The 21669-nt window shown below is 34.9% G+C and overlaps 1 protein-coding gene across 2 annotated transcripts in view; it reads right to left on the reverse strand.

Annotated features, from left to right (window-relative positions):
* LOC149784366 (nuclear pore complex protein Nup93-like) overlaps positions 1 to 21669 on the reverse strand; it is a 111044-nt gene that overhangs the window by 76631 nt on the left and 12744 nt on the right. For both annotated transcript variants that reach the window (XM_089932421.1, XM_089932423.1), the window contains exons 3-6: positions 15385 to 15502; positions 12325 to 12387; positions 6881 to 7009; positions 11 to 85 (exon numbers count right to left, since the gene is read on the reverse strand). In XM_089932421.1, the coding sequence (XP_089788547.1) occupies positions 11 to 85; positions 6881 to 7009; positions 12325 to 12387; positions 15385 to 15502 (385 nt within the window). The remainder of the gene's footprint in view (positions 1 to 10; positions 86 to 6880; positions 7010 to 12324; positions 12388 to 15384; positions 15503 to 21669) is intronic.

Genomic DNA, 21669 nt, shown 5'->3' on the forward strand with positions numbered 1-21669 from the left:
GAACACTTACTTGTTTAGCATAAGCCATTTCAATTTCATCTAAATTGCTACGTCCACTCATGGTAACAGTGTCTGTTAAAAAGCTCTGCAATTAAAGAAGAAATAAAGTACATGTTGAAGACTGCCCAAATTATTACCATCAAGAACTTGTAATAAGTAGAAAATTTTATCCCAGTAAGTTCTCAAGGCTAAGATGGAATTTTTATGTCAAAAGCACAAGCATAAAGAATAATTTTGTCAGTCCAGGTATTTCAAATGTTCAGAACTTACACATCATTAACCATTCCTCAAAAACTGTAACTGTGGCAAAAAGCAATACTCGCTACTATGTTCAACAAAGTGTCAGACAAGGCAGACGAAGCTATGACAATAATGTTTCAAAATGCATATTACTAATACCAACATCAAGCTGCTTATGGTACTGGGCACCCAAAACTAAGCATTACAGATCAAAAAGGCATGCCTCAGATGCAGCATAGGAGTTTGAGGTTTTGTGTATAAAAAGTGACAAAACTTAACTCAATATGATCTATATAAATAGTTGTATCTATATGATAAATATATACAAATAACTATCTATAGAATTAATATATAAAAATACCTGTAAGTATAATATAAATATATACAAATATCACTATCTATACTATAAATATAAACAACTATTTCATACTAATAAAAGTATTTCATCTTTTTTATTCAAGAACCAATGAACTCCTGTGGATACAATGATCTCAGCTTCAGCTTTTCTAATCAAATTAGGATATTACATTGTTACTATATTATGGACACACTTATCCTCCCCTTCCACCAGACAGCATCCCCTTCCCCACTACACACAGGCTGCCCCCCCCCCCCATGATGTACAATTATTGCTATTATAAGTGACAAAGAAACATAATTTTGGTGTAAAAAGTGTAATTTATAAATTACATGCCAGAAATTAGCATGTATGAAAAAGATATATGTATTTTAGCTACTAACCTGGTTATGCAGATGGTCAAATATTTTTTGTCAAAAAGGGCAAAATCCATATGGATAAGAACCAGAATACAAACACAAAATACACTGAAAAATTATTTATATTCAGCATTTACTTGAACTAGCAGTGTAATTTTCAGTGAATGATTGTGAATTAAAATTCTGCAAAGAGCATGATCATGTGCTCAGAGTGCTGCATTAAATTACTCTTGTATTCTTCTTTTAATGTCTGTAAGTTGGTGTTGATTTGTCCTTTTGATCTGATCTGATATGTTTTAATGTTCAAAAAGGTTCATATGTTTTAACATTTTCTGGTCTATAACTTCCACAACTCACACCATAAAGCATTTGATGAAACGTATGGTGACATTTCCTTTAAAAATAAAGACTGGTCCACTAGTTTATCAATATAATGAATCTGTAAGGCAAGGTCATATCTGAAAAAACCTGTTTGTTTTCTTGGAAATGGGTCATATACAGTTGCTATAAAAAGCAAATAAGGAAAGTAATCTTATGTCATTATTACACAACAGTCATCTTTTTAAGAATATTTTCAAATTTATATGAGTGGAATTAAAGAGATGAACATAAAAATGACAAAAACAACCTTTTACTGCTTCATTTTTACTTTATTTTTAATGTACCAAAAAAGTGTAATCCATAAACAGACCAGTGTAAAATGTAATTTGATGAAGAAAAGAAATGTAATGATAACGCCATACGTTGCCAAAATTCAAACATCTAACAGCTTGTCAAATCATTATCTGGACCAACCTAAGATCTTAAACAAAAAAAGGTAATTGTTTTCTTCCTTGTTTTGGTTTCTTGTGGAAGGTACAGAAATTGTGAGTGGAGTGTTTAAACTGTGCAGTCTGAGGTACCATGAAGAACTCAATGAGTGTTGCTCATTTTATGAATTTTGTCCCAAGCAAATAAAACAGAATTAAATTAAAAATTACAAATCTTTATTACCAAAATGCTGGAAAAGAAGAGAAAACCTAAAAAGCCTATATCTGTTGAACAGCATGGAAATTAAAATGTGGAGCACATTTCTTCTGCTCAACTGATTATTGAAGGAAAACTAAATGCGGCAAATATCAAGTAGAACAAAATAAAAGATTACAACAGATAAGGTGTGACATTTAACATATATTAGAGCTGGGTACCATGAAACATTTTGTACTGCAGTATATCTGAACATATTACAATACATACCATGGGATACTACAATACCAAAATTATATTAAGGACAAACAATTTAATGATTTTATGCAGGGGCCGGGCACTTTTTATATAAAAATTCTGCCAGTCAATAGCCTGAAAAAATATCTTGCTCTGATATATGAAAATAACACATATTATAACCACTATATGAAAAATAAATCAAATTATCTTGAGATAAAAGAAGAAAAAATAGCTAAAAAGAACACTACCTACTCCACGCTGCCAAACATTAAATTTTAAGCATGTTATGGTACATGATATTGCCATGTGTATCTTAATTGTAAGTTGCAATCTACAAACTGGAACTAAAGTCGGATCATAAAGCTTACATTATAGCAAATACACTGTAAAAGACATCATGTGGACATCTGACAGCTTGCTGATAAATAGAGGCTGTATCAACATAGAAACTTACAATTTACTAGCTGTACTATTGATATAATATACAGAGACAAATGAGTGGGACACCAGGCAAAATATATATTAGATCCAGTAAATATAAAACATTTATTGAATAAATAAGAAAATATTTAGTGGACTTGAGAAACTATGTAGAATTAAAAAAGAAAATATCTGCTCTCCTGGCAATCGTAGGATAATTTCTTACAAAAGAATACATTAATGAACACTAGTAAATAACTAAAACAAGACATTTTTTTAATCCCTAATTTTTTGAAAACTTTGATCTGGACCCGGATATCTTTTACATGATTCCATCTTACCACTAAACTGGCATATGTGGCACCTCTCAGACATGTGATTAAAGGATCAAAAATGTAATTATATTTGTAACATTCAAAATTAATTTGATTCAAATACAACTGTTTTGTAAACAAAAATAATTTTTTGAATTATTTTGTCACGAAAAATGAAAACATCTTGTATCATGAAATTTGTTACAAGATTACTGGGTAATTTCCATACAATCCTTACTAATGGACTCTACGTGAGAAAGTACTATGGTATGTTCCACTGGAAAATATACTGTGGTAATCAAGTATACTGGTAATAACAACTACCTCTAACAAATATTTTGTGACATTTACAGATATGGTGTGGCATTTAACAGAAATATTGTTTGATATGGCATGACATTTAAAAGAAAGATATGTCCAATATGGTATGACATCCAACAGAGGTTTCCAACATTACCAACCCCAGTCAAAGCAGTTTATTCTTATACTGTAATTGTCAGTAAGTTTGAAAAAAACAGGTTTTGTACATGAGATGAGGGTTTCAGATTGTGGACTCGGGGAACAAGATATTAAGCAGATTTCAGCATCCATTACATATGGTGGCTACCCACTCCAAATTGCAGGACTTCATTAATGCAGTCATAGTGAGTTTTATGGCATCTACTGATTTGATTGCACCTGCCATGGGAGTTGACATATTATTCAATATATGTTGGACAACAGCACCTGTCAGTTTCCTACCTGTACAAACAACAGTAACATTGTAGTATTTATTGACTACCAGCATGCATTCACAGGAATTAAAGATATGACCATTTCTTCTTACTAACTGCTTATTTATGCATTTTCTTTACACGCTAAATTTAATGTATAGAAACCATTACCATCTTATTAGACTTGCCACGGCCTTTGATCTTTATCCCCTTGACAAACCAATAGGTTTCTTGATTACCCTAACTGAAGACCTGCCAACCATTACAAGGCTATCTTCAAGGTAGTTATTGTTCTGTAAAACCAGTTTTCAGTAAGGTGTAATGAAATGTCATGTACTACTATTTTTGACTTGGAAAATATGCATTTGAAAAGCTCAGAAATGTGATCTGATTTGATGAAGGTAAACATGTTCAACTAAAAAGTCTGTGATGCCATTTTGACCACAATGGCCTCCTGTACAGTTTCTGAAACTGCATTTCCAAACTCCAAGGAGATCAATAGCCACTTGCTTGATCTCTCAACTTGATGTAACACTGCATGATGTCTAATAAATGTAACACTGCATGATGTCCAATAAATGTAACACTGCATGATGTCCAATAAATGTAACACTGCATGATGTCCAATAATTGTAACACTGCATGATGTCCAATAAATGTAACACTGCATGATGTCCAATAAATGTAACACTGCATGATGTCTAATAAATGTAACTGATGCCTTTTCTGCTTTTTCCTCAAGAATTTGAATATTCCTTTTTATACTTTTGTGTTGACTAAACACTAAGAGGCTGATTAGTCCTCTTGTCTTGAAGAAGTTTGTTTGCTGGACAACACTTTGAAAAAATCTACAGCAACTGCTTGGTTTTGCTTAAAAAATGCAAATTACGACATATGAGCTATTCCTGTATAGTCAGTCTAGTTCCCTGACTGAATCCACTGACGCTAACATTAGACCCAGCTTTTTGCTATTATTCAATAAGTCAATAATATACGGGTCATTTCAGTAAGCCTTAATGTCAAATCGTAAGGGTTGGCAGTCTGTAGGCGAAACCATCCATAAAGTTTGGTCAAGAGACATACTCTAGAACAAAAGTTATTATGCAAAATCTTAAAAAAATTCTTTGACCCCAAAATCAGCAGGCCTCTTCTATACATTAAGTGCTCGAAAACCTTTCTTCCTCAATGTACGTGGTCTACATATGTGATGAAACAGTAACATTATTGTCTTGAAATCATTTTTATTTTTTCAGTCACAGCCAAGTCCTCCACATTGTCTGGCAACCATAGATGACTTGGATTTGGACTTTTTTTATATAAAAAATGCAGCTTTAACAATGTTTCAGTCATATCGCTATGATGTCTGCAGTGTGGCAGTTTGTAGTAATGTCTAGCACTGGGGCATCATGTCACAGACATGTAGCATGATGTCCCACCCAGTCACATTATTCTGACACCAGGGTGACCAGTCCTAACACTAACCTTTTAATGCTGAGCGCCAAGCAAGGCAGCTGTTAGTACCATTTTTATAAGTCTTTGGTATGACTCAGCTAGGGATCGAACATACGATCTCGTGCGTCCGAGGTGGATGCTCTAAACACTAGGCCACCGGAGATGACAGCTGCTTGAAAGTGACTTAAAGCTTTTATATTTGTTAGAAAATCTGGACTTAATCTGGATATAATATAATTTAGATGAAAACAGACAGACAGTAGCATCTTGAGGAAACATTAAGTTTATGTAATGAGACATTTATAGTGACCTTGCCCTGGTGAAAGAGGACAGAATCTGGAAGTGGGTTGCACAAATCTGACAGCCTTATAAACTGGTTCCTTGAATCTAATCTGACAGCCATATAACTGGTTCCTTGAATCAATCTAATCAGACAGCCATATAAACTGGTTCTTTTTATCTTCATAATTTGATAGCCTTATAAACTGGCTCCTTGTATGCTTATAATCAGACAGGCATATAAAATGGTGGATCATATCTCATAATCTGACAGCCATATAGCTAGTTCCTAATCTCTTCATAATGTGACAGCCTTATAAACTGGATCTTTAAATCTTCACAATCTGACAGCCACATAAACTGGTTCCTTGAATCTTTCTTATCTGACAACCATATAAACTAGTTCCTCATATCTTTATAATCTGACAGCCACATAAACTGGTTGGTTCCTCATATCTTTATAATGTGACAGCTATATAAACTGATTGGTTCCTCATATCTTCAGATTCTGACAGCCATATAAACTGGTTCCTCATATCTTCATAATCTGACAGCCATATAAACTGGTTCCTTGAATCTTCACAATCTGACAGCCATATAAACTGGTTCCTTGAATCTTCACAATCTGACAGCCATATAAACTGGTTCCTTGAATCTTCACAATCTGACAGCCACATAAACTGGTTCCTTGAATCTTCATAATCTGACAGCCATATAAACTGGTTCCTGAATCTTTGCAATCTGACAGCTTTATAAATTGGTTCCTGAATCTTTGCAATCTGACAGCTTTATAAATTGGATCTTTGTATCTTCTTAATCTCCCAAAGCCACCCTATTGTTTCCCAAGAATGATCATTGTTCCTTAAGTTTTTTTAATTTGTGATTTGTGACAACCAAGAAAACATGTGGCAGCCATCTACCATGGTGTGTCCTTGTTCACTCTAACTGCCTGGACATTAATAGCATACCTGTGTTGTTGCGCAGTAAAATACCAAAGCACATCAAGACCAAAAATTACTTGGAAAAAATAGTGAATTAATGGTATTTAATACATCATTGTTGTGTTTGCAACATCACTGTTGTGTGTGTGACATCACTGTACTGTGTGCAAAATTATTTGTTGAATGTGTAACATAACTGCTCCATGTGATTTTTAAACGGTTCTAAACAGAACTTTATGGCAACGGAAAATTCTTAGAGACCAATATACTATCAACAGACCTGATATGACTTGGTAATGTCACAACTATGTCAATTATGGCAACTATTATGGACAAGAACATCACCAGGAATGTTTTAAATCAATCAGCCAAAACTTTAAAACCCCATGGTGAATCTGAATGCAATCTATTTCCATTCACTTTGTACATTCACTCACTGCACATATGAAATTAAGAGTTTGTTTTCCTTTAGGGGCAAATGACTGCAAATTTCAACTGATTTGACAAACTGTTGGTATAAAAGCTAACAAGTAGGAAAGATGTGAAAAATGTTCCTATATTGAAGACAAAGATGATGATGAAGAAAATAAACACATACCTCAGTTTCTGGCTGAAAGTCAATGGTTTCCTGGCCAGAACCCAGGAGGGCATTCAAGATCTTCTGTTTCTCCCTCTCCCACTCATTTTCCAGACACTCCCAGTGATGCTGCTCTGTCTCCTCAAATGTCTGACATGAATAAAAGATTCAGGTCAATACATGACCAATATAAAATTTAATTATAGCAATATATTAGTGACATGGCTATCTCTTACTCCAAGCCGTGCAAACATTAATTTTACAAAACAACGTGTTTATGAAATAAATGACACAAAATCTACTTTAATCAATAAAAATTAAAGTCAAATCATGTATCTCTTTAACTCCAATTTGAATTATAAAAGGAACAAGATAATTTGAGGCAAGCCCCATTTATAAACACATTTTTTAAAAACCCACAAATCATGACAGTAAGGCACAGGGTCTTTCTATGCCAGAATATTACATACTACAATATCCTGGTTTTGCCAGCATGCCTCTTTTTTGCTTGCCATCATGATTTGAACTTTCACATCAACACTGTAACAATTTTCTTAAGCTAGAACAACGTTTTCTTGAATAATTTGCAAAGTTTCTCAACTTACTACATTGCTGGGTTGGCCTACAGAACCTGTTTTCCCTACAGTTCTTTCAGATTGGAAAAAAATTCTTTGGAACAAGAAGCCAAAGAGGACCTGGTAACACTCATCTGCGTCAGATGGATGCTTTCTGTTTTGAATTTGTTTTTCAAGCTGCTGTTTGCATATGATATGAAGTCAATCATTTCAAGGTTTTAAATCATCATTCACATTTCATTCAATGCTGAAAGGTTTTAAAGCCAGGAAACTTTCTGTCAAAGTTGGTCTAAAGTTGTTGAAATGTTTGTTTCATAATGGCACCCATATTTGGTGGGTCAGTATCATTTGTGTAAAACTGAAAGCCTACAGGCTAAGGTACTCTCAGTTAAATTTGATCAATTTCTGTTGAGCAGTTTTTGAGAAAAGCTGTGAATATTTTATCAATATTTAATACCAGCAACCATGTATGATGGCAGATTGGTAACATATGTGTCAATTTGAAAGCCTTTTCTGCCAGAATGCATTCTTTCAAATTTGGTCAAATTCTGTTGAGTAATTTCTTAAAAGATTTTGTTTCAAGGCTATGCTATTTTTGGTCATGCTACTCAATGGTGAATCAGCATAATTTTAAAAAAATCGAAAGTCCTTTATGTCCAGATGCTGTCAGATTCGTCCAATTCTTCTGAATGGTTTTTGAAACTTCGGTCATTTAAAATACTTTTCTATTTATTGTAACAAAGGCCATAATGTTCTGTATGGCCACCATATTTTATGGGGAATCTGTATCATTTGTATAAATCTGAAAGCCATTAAAGACAGGATATGTTATGTAAATATGAAAGCCATTCATGCAGGATACTTTCTGTGGATTTAGGTCAAATTCTGTCTTGCATTTTTTCAGAAGTCATTTAAATAAAGATTTTGCTAATTTTAATAATAGTGCCTACATATGATGGCAAATCCTCATTGTTTGTACAAATTTTAAAGACTTTAAACAGATGACACTCTAGGGATGTAGGGCCAGGTGAGGTAAAGGTAGACTAATAAAGGGAACCCTCCTTCAGCTAAATCCAGCTATGAGGATAATCTCTCAATATGACCAAGCCTTACTTCTCTTCTGCCAAACGTTCTGAACCTATGTGACAACACGCCATCAGACCAAGAATTTGATTTCAATATATATTTCACTGATATCAGTTAAAAAAACAACACTTGGCTCAATATTTATACCAAAGACACCAGAACATATGACAGCCAATCTTTCCATCCACACACTATCTTGAAGAAAGAAACACAAATAATACATAATATCAAACAGACTAATGCCAGGCTAATAAGCATATGCATACATGTCAGTGAATTCATATCCACAAATTGGCCAGGCCTCTGGAAACCATCATATATGTTGAACATTTTCAATGGTAACAGTATTAGGCTGACTGCAAAATATTCCTCTCAAACATCTGTAGTTATCTTGAATCTTAATTATTTTTCTTATACTTAACTTCATGATTGTTAAATCTGATTCCTTATCTGATAAAAAAAGGATGGAAAATCTTCATATGACAGTTGTCAAACTGCACAGAGCTTCTGTCATAAGGATGGAAAATCTTCATATGACAGTTGTCAAACTGGACAGAGCTTCTGTCATAAAGATGGAAAATCTTCATATGACAGTTGTCAAACTGGACAGAGCTTCTGTCATAAAGATGGAAAATCTTCATATGACAGTTGTCAAACTGGACAGAGCTTCTGTCATAAAGATGGAAAATCTTCATATGACAGTTGTCAAACTGCACAGATCTTCTGTCATAAAGATGGAAAATCTTCATATGACAGTTGTCAAACTGCACAGAGCCTCTGTCATAAGGATGTAAAATCTTCATATGACCATTGTCAAATTGCACAGAGCTTCTGTCATAACTGCTTCTAGCAATGACTTTCCAGGGAGCAAAATATCTGTAACAAATATCATTGGTGTTTTTTCACAATAAAAGTGAGACTAAGAGAAACACAGAAAAAAATATGAAGTTTTGTCAATTAGTTGCTAATATTAAAACAGCCAATCAAACAAGTTTGTTGGCGTAAATCCCCACTGATTATGTATTTGAACAAAAAGATCATGGGAAGATATAGTACTATTATTTTCCCTGAGTTATCACAGATCTTATACAGTCAACTCCGGTTAACTGAACAGCCTCGAGACTGTGCAGTTAAACGGAGTGTGCAGTTAACCGAAGTACGGTACAGTACAGCTTTAAATCAGCACGGCACGAATACAGGTGAAGAATAACGTATAAAGATGATTAGAATCCACTCTTTCAATGTTTATTTAAATGAAACAATAGTCTACAATGAACAGCACTAACGTAATATTGTTAAATCAAACACAATGAAATTGACGATTTCCGAAAGAAATCGGCAATTGATGTCGGCACACAAGTTTTACTAATAAGTTGGTGAATTGCCGACTCTATTTTGTAAAACGGTTCAAACAGCTGACATTCTCTCTGTTCCATGAATCTGCATACATTCTGGAGTGATGGAATAGCGACTTTAGATGAAACGTGGTCATCTACTGCATCGTCGTCATCACTTCTTTCATCATTTTCTACTGAGTCATCAATTTCACCTTCTGTCTGAAGACTGTCATCTATTGCAACATATGATTGTTCCCATGCTACTGCTCCCTGGTGGGCGGGAATATACATGTATCTACCACCTATGGCGTCCTTTACATGTCAATCATTTACAAAGTCGCATTTACCGGCTTAACTGTCAGCTAATTTGAAGTGCTACAGCAGTGGACTGGCAATAACTGATCCTGACTATACATTGTGCAGTTAACCGGAGTAAAATTGTAATGAATAATGTGCCACGGGCAGAACATTTATCGTGCTATTATCCAGAGTGTGCATTTAAGCGAAGTGCAGTTATCCGAAGTTTGTTCCCACTGAAAAGCATAGGGAAAAAACGGGACCGGCATGACTACGTGCAGTTATCCAGAGTGTGCAGTTAACTGATGTGCAGTTAAGTGGAGTCGACTGTACATACACAACAAGCAATAACCATTATGAATAAGACAAAGTGAGATGATTGGGATGAAAAGTTTTCTTAAACAAAGTTCAAGATTTCAGCAGCAAATGACTCAACCAGTTCCTGTGACGATACAAAAAACCGATTAGCAGATTTATGTCAAATGCACAAACAGCAGAACAATTCTGTCAGTATTTTCAAAAGTCAATCACTAACAACAATGCAAGATGTAATGAACATCCCTTAAAAACTGAAAACGAAAGAAAAACCAACAAAATCCGTATTGCTATTTTCAACAAAGTGTTGCAGATGAAAATACTATTTTGACATCCTATTTTACTGCAAAGGAAAATCTTCCAATCAACAAAAAGCATTCCATGAAAGAGCTCATTCAGCATCTTGCCTGTAGGTCTTCTATCAGTAACTGGTAAAGCTGAAGGACTGGATGAAATAGTTATGATAACAACAACAAAAACCCCACTGGACATCTTTGCAAATATTTCAAAATGAAATTTTGAGCATTTTCTTTTTACTTTACACCCTATCAATGCATGGCTTTTCTGCATCAATGGTGCTAATTCTACACAACTTTTAGTATTGTGCACTAGAAGTTTGCCATTATAGAGACAAAACAGTGATCTCAACATGCAGCATTTTTGAGTCAAATTTTATTATACTGTAACTATACATACTGCATATACCCACTTTAAAAATGACCCCAACTTCAAGCTGCACAGACACATATGTACCATCACATAATGTGCCATCAGATCTAGGACTATGCAGTTATTAGTAGTACAAACAACATACACAGATGTGCCATCACATAATGTGCCATCAGATCTAGGTCTATGCAGTTATTAGTAGTACAAACAATACAGACACAAATGTGCCAGTGCATTTTGTGATGAAAGATCAAGTTATATATCATTTGCAGTTCATAGTTGACAGAGCCAAGAAAGGTACAAATAAGGCGAGGAATGATCTGAATGTTTTCCATCAAAACAATATGCCTTACAAAGTTTTGTAAAAGAAGAATGAATTCTACTATAGTATATAAATTCAAGAAACTTTCAGAAAGGGGCAGAAAATGAATATGATGAACTGATACCGACATTATTTTTCAACTGATTAAATACATGAACCACAACCAGCTTCTAAAATACTTCCTTATTTCAGTGCATTGCTATACTTAACAATTTGTTCCTCCATTCAATTTTCATTTATAAAAATCTGATGACACTTATAAGTTTGGTTACAAGTGACGAGAGTTTTTATAAATAGACCTGATGGTTTTATGATGCCAGTGGTTTATTTTTAATGGCAATTTCAACATATTACTGATTCATTAGCATGGCTATATCATTGGGTATCAAACCCCCAACTCTTACATTACATGTTTGACACTCTACCAACAGAGCTACCATGGTTCCAAGGTTTAATTATATGTAACCTGGGCTCACCTTTTTTTAACTTGGTTTCTGGGCAGACAGGGTAAGAGGCTTGGAAATTAGACTTGCCCTGCATCAATCTTATTTATCTTACAATGTAAACTGCCTACAATGACACTCATCCAATAAATAAGCATCTTAAAAAAGTGACTTGAACTTCCTCAGCCACCAGTAATAAAACGCATGACTAACCAAATTCATATGTGAGTAGTTAAAGACTAAAAGTGAAGGTGAGTACTGTTTGGTACTCAAGAACTGGTCAGTCATCAAAATCATCTGGACCTATAATTAACAAACCAAAACAAAATATATATTAATGGTGCATTTTCCATCTGTTTCAAGAGTCAAGACTGAAGAGGATCATCAACCTGCAAAGTAACTGTGCAATATTACTACTTACACTGCGTCTTGTCTGTTCAATTACTGCCAGCAGGGCATTTTCTCTTTCATTTTTTAAGAAACCCTGAAAAAATTAAAAAGCTAAGTTTGGGATACAATTTAATTGCAAAGTTTTTGTTTCTTTATCAAGAATATATTCAGTTATCAAAACTAGTCAAAATATTTGACCATTTTTCTGAAAATCCAAAGGATCTGTGTAAATATTTACTTTCCCTACTTGAATAATTACCACAACAATAATACTGACTGTACAAAATCCTAATTCAATTGTTGATAGTGGATAAGAAACATGGGGCAGAACTGTGACAATGATTTGTTTCAGCCACATTTGCCCGGAAAAATAAGAGGAAGAAATGATAGAAAAAGGAGTTTTTAAGCACTGGATGAAAGAAGTAAATGAACTATGGAAATCATTGTGAATGGCTCCAAACATTAAGATGTTACATACAGTAGCACAAGCTAATTACACTCTACAAAGAAGGGGCATATTCACATTAATTATGCAAAATGAAAATACTTCAGGATTTTAATTCAAAAGATACCAAATTCCATCAAGTACAGTTTTAGTGCAGCCACATGCCATTGACAAAAATTCCATCAAGAAGAGTTTTAGTGAAGCCACATGCCACTGACTAAAATTCCATCAAGAAGAGTTTTAGTGAAGCCACATGCCGCTGACTAAAATTCCATCAAGAAGAGTTTTAGTGAAGCCACATGCCACTGACTAAAATTCCATCAAGAAGAGTTTTAGTGAAGCCACATGCCGTTGACTAAAATTCCATCAAGAAGAGTTTTAGTGAAGCCACATGCCATTGACAAAAATTCCATCAAGAAGAGTTTTAGTGAAGCCACATGCCGTTGACTAAAATTCCATCAAGAAGAGTTTTAGTGAAGCCACATGCTGTTGACTAAAATTCCATCAAGAAGAGTTTTAGTGAAGCCACATGCTGTTGACTAGAATTCCATCAAGAAGAGTTTTAGTGAAGCCACATGCCGTTGACTAAAATTCCATCAAGAAGAGTTTTAGTGAAGCCACATGCTGTTGACTAAAATTCCATCAAGAAGAGTTTTAGTGAAGCCACATGCCGTTGACTAAAATTCCATCAAGAAGAGTTTTAGTGAAGCCACATGCCATTGACAAAAATTCCATCAAGAAGAGTTTTAGTGAAGCCACATGCCGTTGACAAAAATTCCATCAAGAAGAGTTTTAGTGAAGCCACATGCCACTTACAAAAAGCCCATCAAGAAGAGTTTTAGTGAAGATACATGCCACTGACAAAAATTCCATCAAGAAGAGTAGTGACAACAAGGTTTTTAAGATTGCTTCCACTGATCAGCACCATTTTAATGAGGTCCTACTGTATATCATCTTACTGGGCTTTCAAGGGTCAATTTTTATTTATGACCAACTAGACATGACAATCTTAATGGACCTTCAAGAGTCAATTTCTATTTTGGACGAACTAGACATGATCTTACTAACGTCCAAGGGTCACATTTTTATATATGACCAACTAGACATGATGATCTTAATGAATGCCAAATATCAACCATACATATAGCAGATGTGGTGTATCTCTGCCAAAGTTCTTTTATTTCATTATAGTGCCAAATATCAACCATGCATATAGCAGATGTGGTGTATCTCTGCCAAAGTTCTTTTATTTCATTATAGTGCTAAATATCAACCATGCATTTAGCAGATGTGGTGCATTTCTGCCAAAGTTCTTTTATTTCATTATAGTGCCAAATATCAACCATGCATTTAGCAGATGTGGTGTATCTCTGCCAAAGTTCTTTTATTTCATTATAGTGCCAAATATCAACCATGCATATAGCAGATGTGGTGTATCTCTGCCTAAGTTCTTTTATTTCATTATAGTGCCAAATATCAACCATGCATTTAGGAGATGTGGTGCATCTCTGCCATGGAAACTATCACTGCAACAAATCATCCCATCAATTTTAGAACTTTAAAAACAAAATTGGAATCAGAACAGCAAAACATCCACTAATTCTTCATGTAAACAGAAGTATCCGTAGCACTTTTGTATCAAGGCAAACCTGAATATCTGTATCTCTAACAGTATTTAGACCTATCTGAATATCTGTATTTCTAACTGTATTAAGACCTATCTGAATATCTGTATCCTAACTGTATTAAGACCTACCTGAATATTTATATTGCTAACTGCATTAAGACTTAACTAAATATCTGCATCTCTAACTCTATTAAAACCTACCTGAATATCTGTATTTCTAACTGTATTAAGACCTACCTGAATATCTGTATCTCTAACTGTATTAAGACCTACTTCACATGTGTCAAACTCAAGGCCCACGGGCCACATCAGGCCCGGCGTACAATTATATCCAGCCCGAGAGAGAATTTTAGGCAAAAATATTTTTTAATGGCCCTGCGATATAAAGTGCAAATCAAATTCCCCAATTAGCAGCCTTGCCAAACATCCAGCTCTGACAAATTGGCATAAGAGCAAAAATGGGTATGCCAATGATTTTTTATTATTAAAACTTTTTTCTGTTTTAATTTATATTAATGTTTAAAAAAGGTTTAATTTTCCGCTTATTGAATGTTTATCCTGTTTGGCCCACAACCTTATGTGTGATTTGAGTTTTGGCCCGCTGAGCGATTGAGTCTGACACCCCTGACCTACTTGAATATCTGTATCTCTAACTGTATTAAGACCTATCTGAATATTTGTATTCTAACTGTATTAAGACCTATCTGACTATCTGTACCTCCAACTGTAATTAGACTTACCTGAATATCTGTATCTCTAACTGTATTTAGACCTATCTGAATATCTGTATTTCTAACTGTATTAAGACCTATCAGAGTATCTGCATCTCTAACTGTATTTAGACCTATCTGGCTACCTGTATCTCTAACTGTTTAGACCTACATGAATATCTGTATTTCTGACATTAACAAGACAAACCTGAATATCTGTATCTCTAACTTTAACAAGACAAACCTGAATATCTGCATCCTAACTTTAACAAGACAAACCTGAATATCTCTAACTGAATTTAGACCTACCTGAATATCTGTATCTCTAACAGGTTCCAGAGGCTCATATGTCTTGGCTGCGCTCAGTCCCTCCAACTTCTGTGAAATTTTGGGAATATCATATCCTTTGGTTCCAAGAAGAATTGAACTGTATGGATTTGAGAAAAATTTCAAAACTAGAATTTCTTTGAAGAGCATGTATGTTTAATGTCTTGTTGGCCCACCAGGCATATGAATTAAAAAAAAATGTACAATCTTATCCATTGACGCCAAGACCTTAATATCAAAAGTTATGACCTACTACCATCAAACGTTCCACTCAAGACTTTTCTGAAGTGTATTTCTTTTAGGATCAAATTTTTGTTATGCTCTTTCAAACTGGATACAATGCAAGATATCTCCATTGCTTTAAATCTTTTTATAGTTGTAAAATCTCAATTTATTCAATTTAGGTGAATTGTTTTATATTAAAATTTTAAGACATGCAAAATATAATTTTTTCAAACCAAAATCTCTGCCCAAGTTGCTGCTTTCAAAGCAAGACACCATAAAAAGGTTTAAGCTGGTATTTCTAATTTTTCAGTAAATGTTTCTTGCAAAAGTACATTCGTTGTGTGAATCTATGGTGAAATATTACAAGTTTCAAGAACCATATGCAGTTTACATGGTGAAATATTACAAGTTTCAAGAACCATTTGCAGTTTCCATGGTGAAATATTACAAGTTTCAAGAACCATTTGCAGTTTCCATGGTGAAATACTACAAGTTTCAAGGGGCACCCGAATGACCAAGTGGTCTAAAGCGCTCTCCGTCATGGATCACTGCCATCTCACCTCTGTCTGTGTAGGTTCAAGTCTCGGGCTCGGCCAATATGGATATGTGAGAAAAATAGCTTCTCATGGGTCGGTGGTTCTTTCTGGGGTTTTCCCGGGTTCTTCCTCTACCATTAATACTGGCTGCCACGTATAGCCTATCTTGTGCTGAAAATGGCGTTAAACCCTATAACAACAACAACAAGTTTCAAGAACCATATGCAGTTTCCATGGTGAAATATTACAAGTACTGAGAACCATATGCAGTGTACATGGTGAAATATTACAAGTTTCAAGAACCATATGCAGTTTCCATGGTGAAATATTACAAGTTTCAAGAACGATATGCAGTTTCCATGGTGAAATATTACAAGTATCAAGAACCATATGCAGTTTACATGGTGAAATATTACAAGTATCGAGAACCATATGCAGTTTCCATGGTGAAATATTACAAGTTTCAAGAACGATATGCAGTTTCCATGGTGAAATATTACAAGTACTGAGAACCATATGCAGTTTCCATGGTGAAATATTACAAGTTTCAACAACCATATGCAGTTTCCATGGTGAAATATTACAAGTTTCAAGAACTATATGCAGTTTACATGGTGAATTATTACAAGTTTCAAGAACCATTTGCAGTTTTCAGAATATAAAACACCAATGGTTATTCCTTGTTCTAACAATGGCATACACACTTGGAAATTTAGAAAAATGTCTCATAAACTTATCTGAATCTTGAATTCCGATCTTCAAAAGACAATTAAACTGCTGAGAATGTTGAATTTTAGAATCTGATGTTTTCAGAAATAAAACTTTTATACACTTCTTACAACTGACCATACCTGGAACCCTAATCTATGCCTTATCTGTATCATCATGAATGGACAAATCAAACTAATTTTCTGTTTATAGAAAATGGTATAAACAAACGTTAAAAAAACATTCGTAATTGGTGTAAAGAAAGACTAAGCCTTACTCCATTTATGGTATCAGTGTCTGAATAAATATTACCAAGGTCCCATCAAACTGGAAAAACCAAGCCATTCACAAGTTATTTTCACAATGTTGCAAGGATGACACAAGGAGGAAGTAAACACCTTTTAGAGTGACTATCATGAAATAAAGTTCGGATTTCATCGTAAAGAAGTTTCAAATAAATTAAAAGCTATGCATCCATGTGACAAGTGTACAGTAGATGCAAGTAAGAAATCTAAACCTGACAAGTGTACAGTAGATGCAAGTAAGAAATCTAAACCTGACAAGTGTACAGTAGATGCAAGTAAGAAATCTAAACCTGATGCTTTTCACCTTTAACAAGCTATATTTTTCAGCATTTTATTATTATGCATCAAATAACTAACTTATTTACTAACATTGTTTAATGGCATTCAATAATTAGCTATGGATACATTTAGGATGTGTAAAATTAGTTAAGTTTCTTACATCTTTGCTTCAATTTTTCTACTTTTTTATGGCATAAAATGCACTTGTTATATATTCTGATGCACAAAGACTTATGGTAGGTACTAACCTGCACACAATTTATATAACAAACAGTTTAGGTTATGTTGCATTTTCTGGAAACAGTTGCACCTCAGTGATATGACCAAATTATTAATGCAAGTGACCTTCTGGAACCAACTGAATCACACCTGTTTCAGTGTATCCCCCATGGGTGTAAAACTGAGGGTAAACAAAACCCCTTGGTGTCAGAACTGGGGGTCAAAAAAAAAATGTGGGGGGTCAAAAATGTACTAACAATTTTTCATATGACTCGTACTTTTTCAGCTTGAAATAGAATACTGCAACTTGCACAACATTCTCTCTCTCTCTCTAAACATACAAATAAATCAACATGCACAATTAACAAACAAATGCATTATCCATTCAACAAAAATTTTTATTAATTTTAAAGTCATACTTTTAAGAGTCTCCTTATAATTCAATATGAAGCAATATTATAACCAAACACATTACATACAAGCCAATACAAAAAGCCAAATAAACCTTTTTAACCAAATGGCAGTTAATTTACTGACTTTCATAAAATGTGTACTATCATTGGTTTTATTGTACTTCGTCCTAGAACACATTTATCCAAATATCATGGAGGATAAGTATTCATCTTGTTTCTAATAAGTTAAACTTGAACTTTAAGCTCTTTCATTTATTGCAGCAAAGTTAAAAACTAAAAAAGGTCTGCAATGACCTGATGACTTTGTAATCCAAATAACGCATTTGTCTCTGCAAGTTTACTGATTTCTTTGTTGTGAATGTCTTGGGTTATAATGTGTTCTCCAGATATCTTGTGGCGAACAAGGACAGATTTTTAAAATTCTAAAACCCTGTCATGAAAGGATTATTCACTTTTGCAGTCTTCGCAATCATGCGATCAGAAGTCACATTGGTAATCCTAATGGATGTGCCATTTTCCAGTCAAGGGAATTATTTTCTCCATTTTTCATTAAAGTTAGATCCACAGTTACTCTTTTATGTTCTGCTTCTTTCACTTTCTTTGCTAATGATTTTTAGTGCACGATGATTTAATCTGGAGATCACTTTCTAGTGCAACAAGCATTAAGGTTAAACATCAAGATGACATCTTGCTGAGCTTGATGGAAATCGTGTGAGAGCTTGCAAGATATGGGGAAGCTACTCTGTCATAACATTGCTAATGCTAGTCTGGTTCATTGTTTCCTATGTTCCTTGTGTTGCACTCTGCTATACGAATAGAGGAGCACAAGGCAGGGAACAAACAAAATGGGGAACCAGTGAATGCCTATGCTCGAAGTATATATGATGTCATCCATCATCCAATACATTTGGTATTAAATAAATCCTGATCACATTATGAAAATCCTTTGCGTCAAAAAAATGTGTGCGTCAATTTTCACCAGCGTGCATCCCTGATGCACAAATGTGCGTAAAGGGAAACACTGCCTGTTTGCTTTGTCATCCTGCACAAAAGTAATAGACTCAATAAACATTTTATTTTCCCTTCAGGTTTTAATGCTGCTATTGCAAAATGCATTCTTCACTGGTCACCAATTCTCCAGGAAAATTCGGAGAAAGAAAATATTGAGTTTCTCCTTGACTACAACAGTAGCAGGTCATTCGATTAATTGGTTATTCTCCAACACCCTCATCAATTTTGTTATAGTTTTTTGTTTTAATGTCAAGCGCCCTTTCTGTCCTGATATGATTATGTGAGGAGTAAACATTGCTCACAAACCAACAATAGGTGAAACCAGCAAGATTTCAACTAAAATTGCAAAGTCTGGAAACAAGTCTGAGTACCTCCTGCATAATGACAATCTGGAAACAAATCTAACTACCTTCTGCTCATGCCAATCTGGAAACAAGTCTAAGTACCTACTGCATAATGATAATGACAATCTGGACACAAGTCTGAGTACCTCCTGCACATCCCATTCTGGAAATAAGACTGAGTACCTCCTGCACATCCCAGTCTGGAAACAAGTCTGAGTACCTTCTGCACGTGCCGATCTAGAATCAAGTCTGAGTACCTACTGCATAATGACAATCCGGACACAAGTCTAAGTACCTCCTGCACATGCCAATCTGGAAACAAGTCTGAGTACCTTCTGCACATGCCAATCTGGAAACAAGTCTGAGTACCTCCCGTATAATGCCAAGCATGCATCATGCATTCACTGAGTAGCCACTTGAAATAGATGAAGTCATCCTTCTTTATTTCACTTCAAACTACACTTGACTCACTCCTAAAACTTGCCCAAGTTCATTGAGGGCATATTATTCCATAATCAGGTACATGTACATGCATCAAAGATTTTAAAGCTGTCATCAGAAATGCACACACATGATAATCACTTAATAACAAAAATATATTTGCACATGAAACTAACAGACAGCTTGTTTAACAATTATGTAATGAATGATGTATAACTGATATAAAAGTACACTCAATTGTATTTAGTCCTTTGATCCAACAGGCAACCAATTAAATGCTATCTTAATCTCATAATTTTCTTGGATCTGGCCCATGTGACTTCACCTAATCCCTTTATAATCAGCAAGACTGTTAACCCCACATAAAATAATTGGTTCTCAATTTGTACAAACAGATCAAATGAAAGAAAAGCTCACCAGAAAGAAAAAAAAACTTGCATAGAGAGGACTCTACTGCTGGAATTTTCATCCATCCATAATTAAAAATATGAGTATTTTTACAATGACTACAGTGCCCTGAAAACTCTGGCCATGTTAATATAAACATCTATTCAGATAGGGGTAGCAATAAACAAGCTTGTATGTCCAAACTGCGACATTTTCAGTTCAAACCAACTAACCTTTTGATGAATGTTTATGCAAAGCTTTGTGGCAATCCTCCAAGTAGTTTAGGAGTAGAGATAACAGACTTGTCTTAAAGGATGGGCAAAAGAATACAGGACATATGTAGTAGTATTTGCCCAAGGTTATCCTATAATGGTGCCACATTATGCTGTTCTTTTTTGTTGTTGTTGTTGTTATAGGGTTTAACGCCATTTTTCAGCACATGATATATACATGGCGGCCGGTATTAATGGTGGAGGAAGAACCAGGGAAAAACCCGGAAAGAACCACCAACCCATGAGAAGCTACCGGCAAGCTTTCTCACATATCCACACTGGCCGAGCCCGAGACTCAAACCCATGCAGACAGAGGTGAGATGGCAGTGATCTGTGACGGAGAGCGCTTTAGACCACTCAGCCACTTGGGGCCACTCTTTTTTTTGTGTACCAGGAGATTATGTTTCTCATGCCTGATGATTCTGTACTTTGTGACATACCTTTTTTCTCAACAACTTGTTCTTTTGTTTTCCTCTAAAAGGTCTCTTTCCGGTTTTTTTTGCAAATACAAACAGAGTCACTTACATACTCAATTTCAACATTTGTTACGATCATAATGGCAATATACATGTGCCCAAAATGTAGGCTATTCATTGTACATCAGGCTGAAGTTTTGTGGGTTTAACATTATTTTTCAGCACATGATAGGATATATACATGGTGGCCAGTATGTCTGATGGAGGAAGAACCCAGGAAACCCTCGAAAAAAAACACCGACCCACAGGAAGCTAGTGGAACACATACCCACACTGGCCAAGCCTGAGACTTGAACCCACACAGAGGTGAGATGTGAGTGGTACATAAAGACGAGCATCTTAAACTGCTCTGTGACCAGGGGCCCCAATACAGTAGGTCACTGCTGATTAATACCACATGGTAATGGGCAAAGGAGGTCCTTGTACATTGGAACTAAATTGCTCACAACATGTGCAGTCAATGAACAGCATTTTACCAAACATTTGAGAAGATATGATTAAAGTGATTATTTTTTTCCAGTATGAATTACTTAGGTCTGGTCAATTTTGTTTATGACATGATGATCACTATCCACTTACAATAATTTACCATGTGAGAAAGCAATGCATTGAACCAGGAAGTTTCAATAATATAACCTGTAACAAAACAAT

Source organism: Sinohyriopsis cumingii, chromosome 14 (genome assembly GCF_028554795.1).
Source record: "Sinohyriopsis cumingii isolate HCF-2022 chromosome 14, ASM2855479v2, whole genome shotgun sequence".
Lineage (NCBI taxonomy): Eukaryota > Metazoa > Mollusca > Bivalvia > Unionida > Unionidae > Sinohyriopsis > Sinohyriopsis cumingii.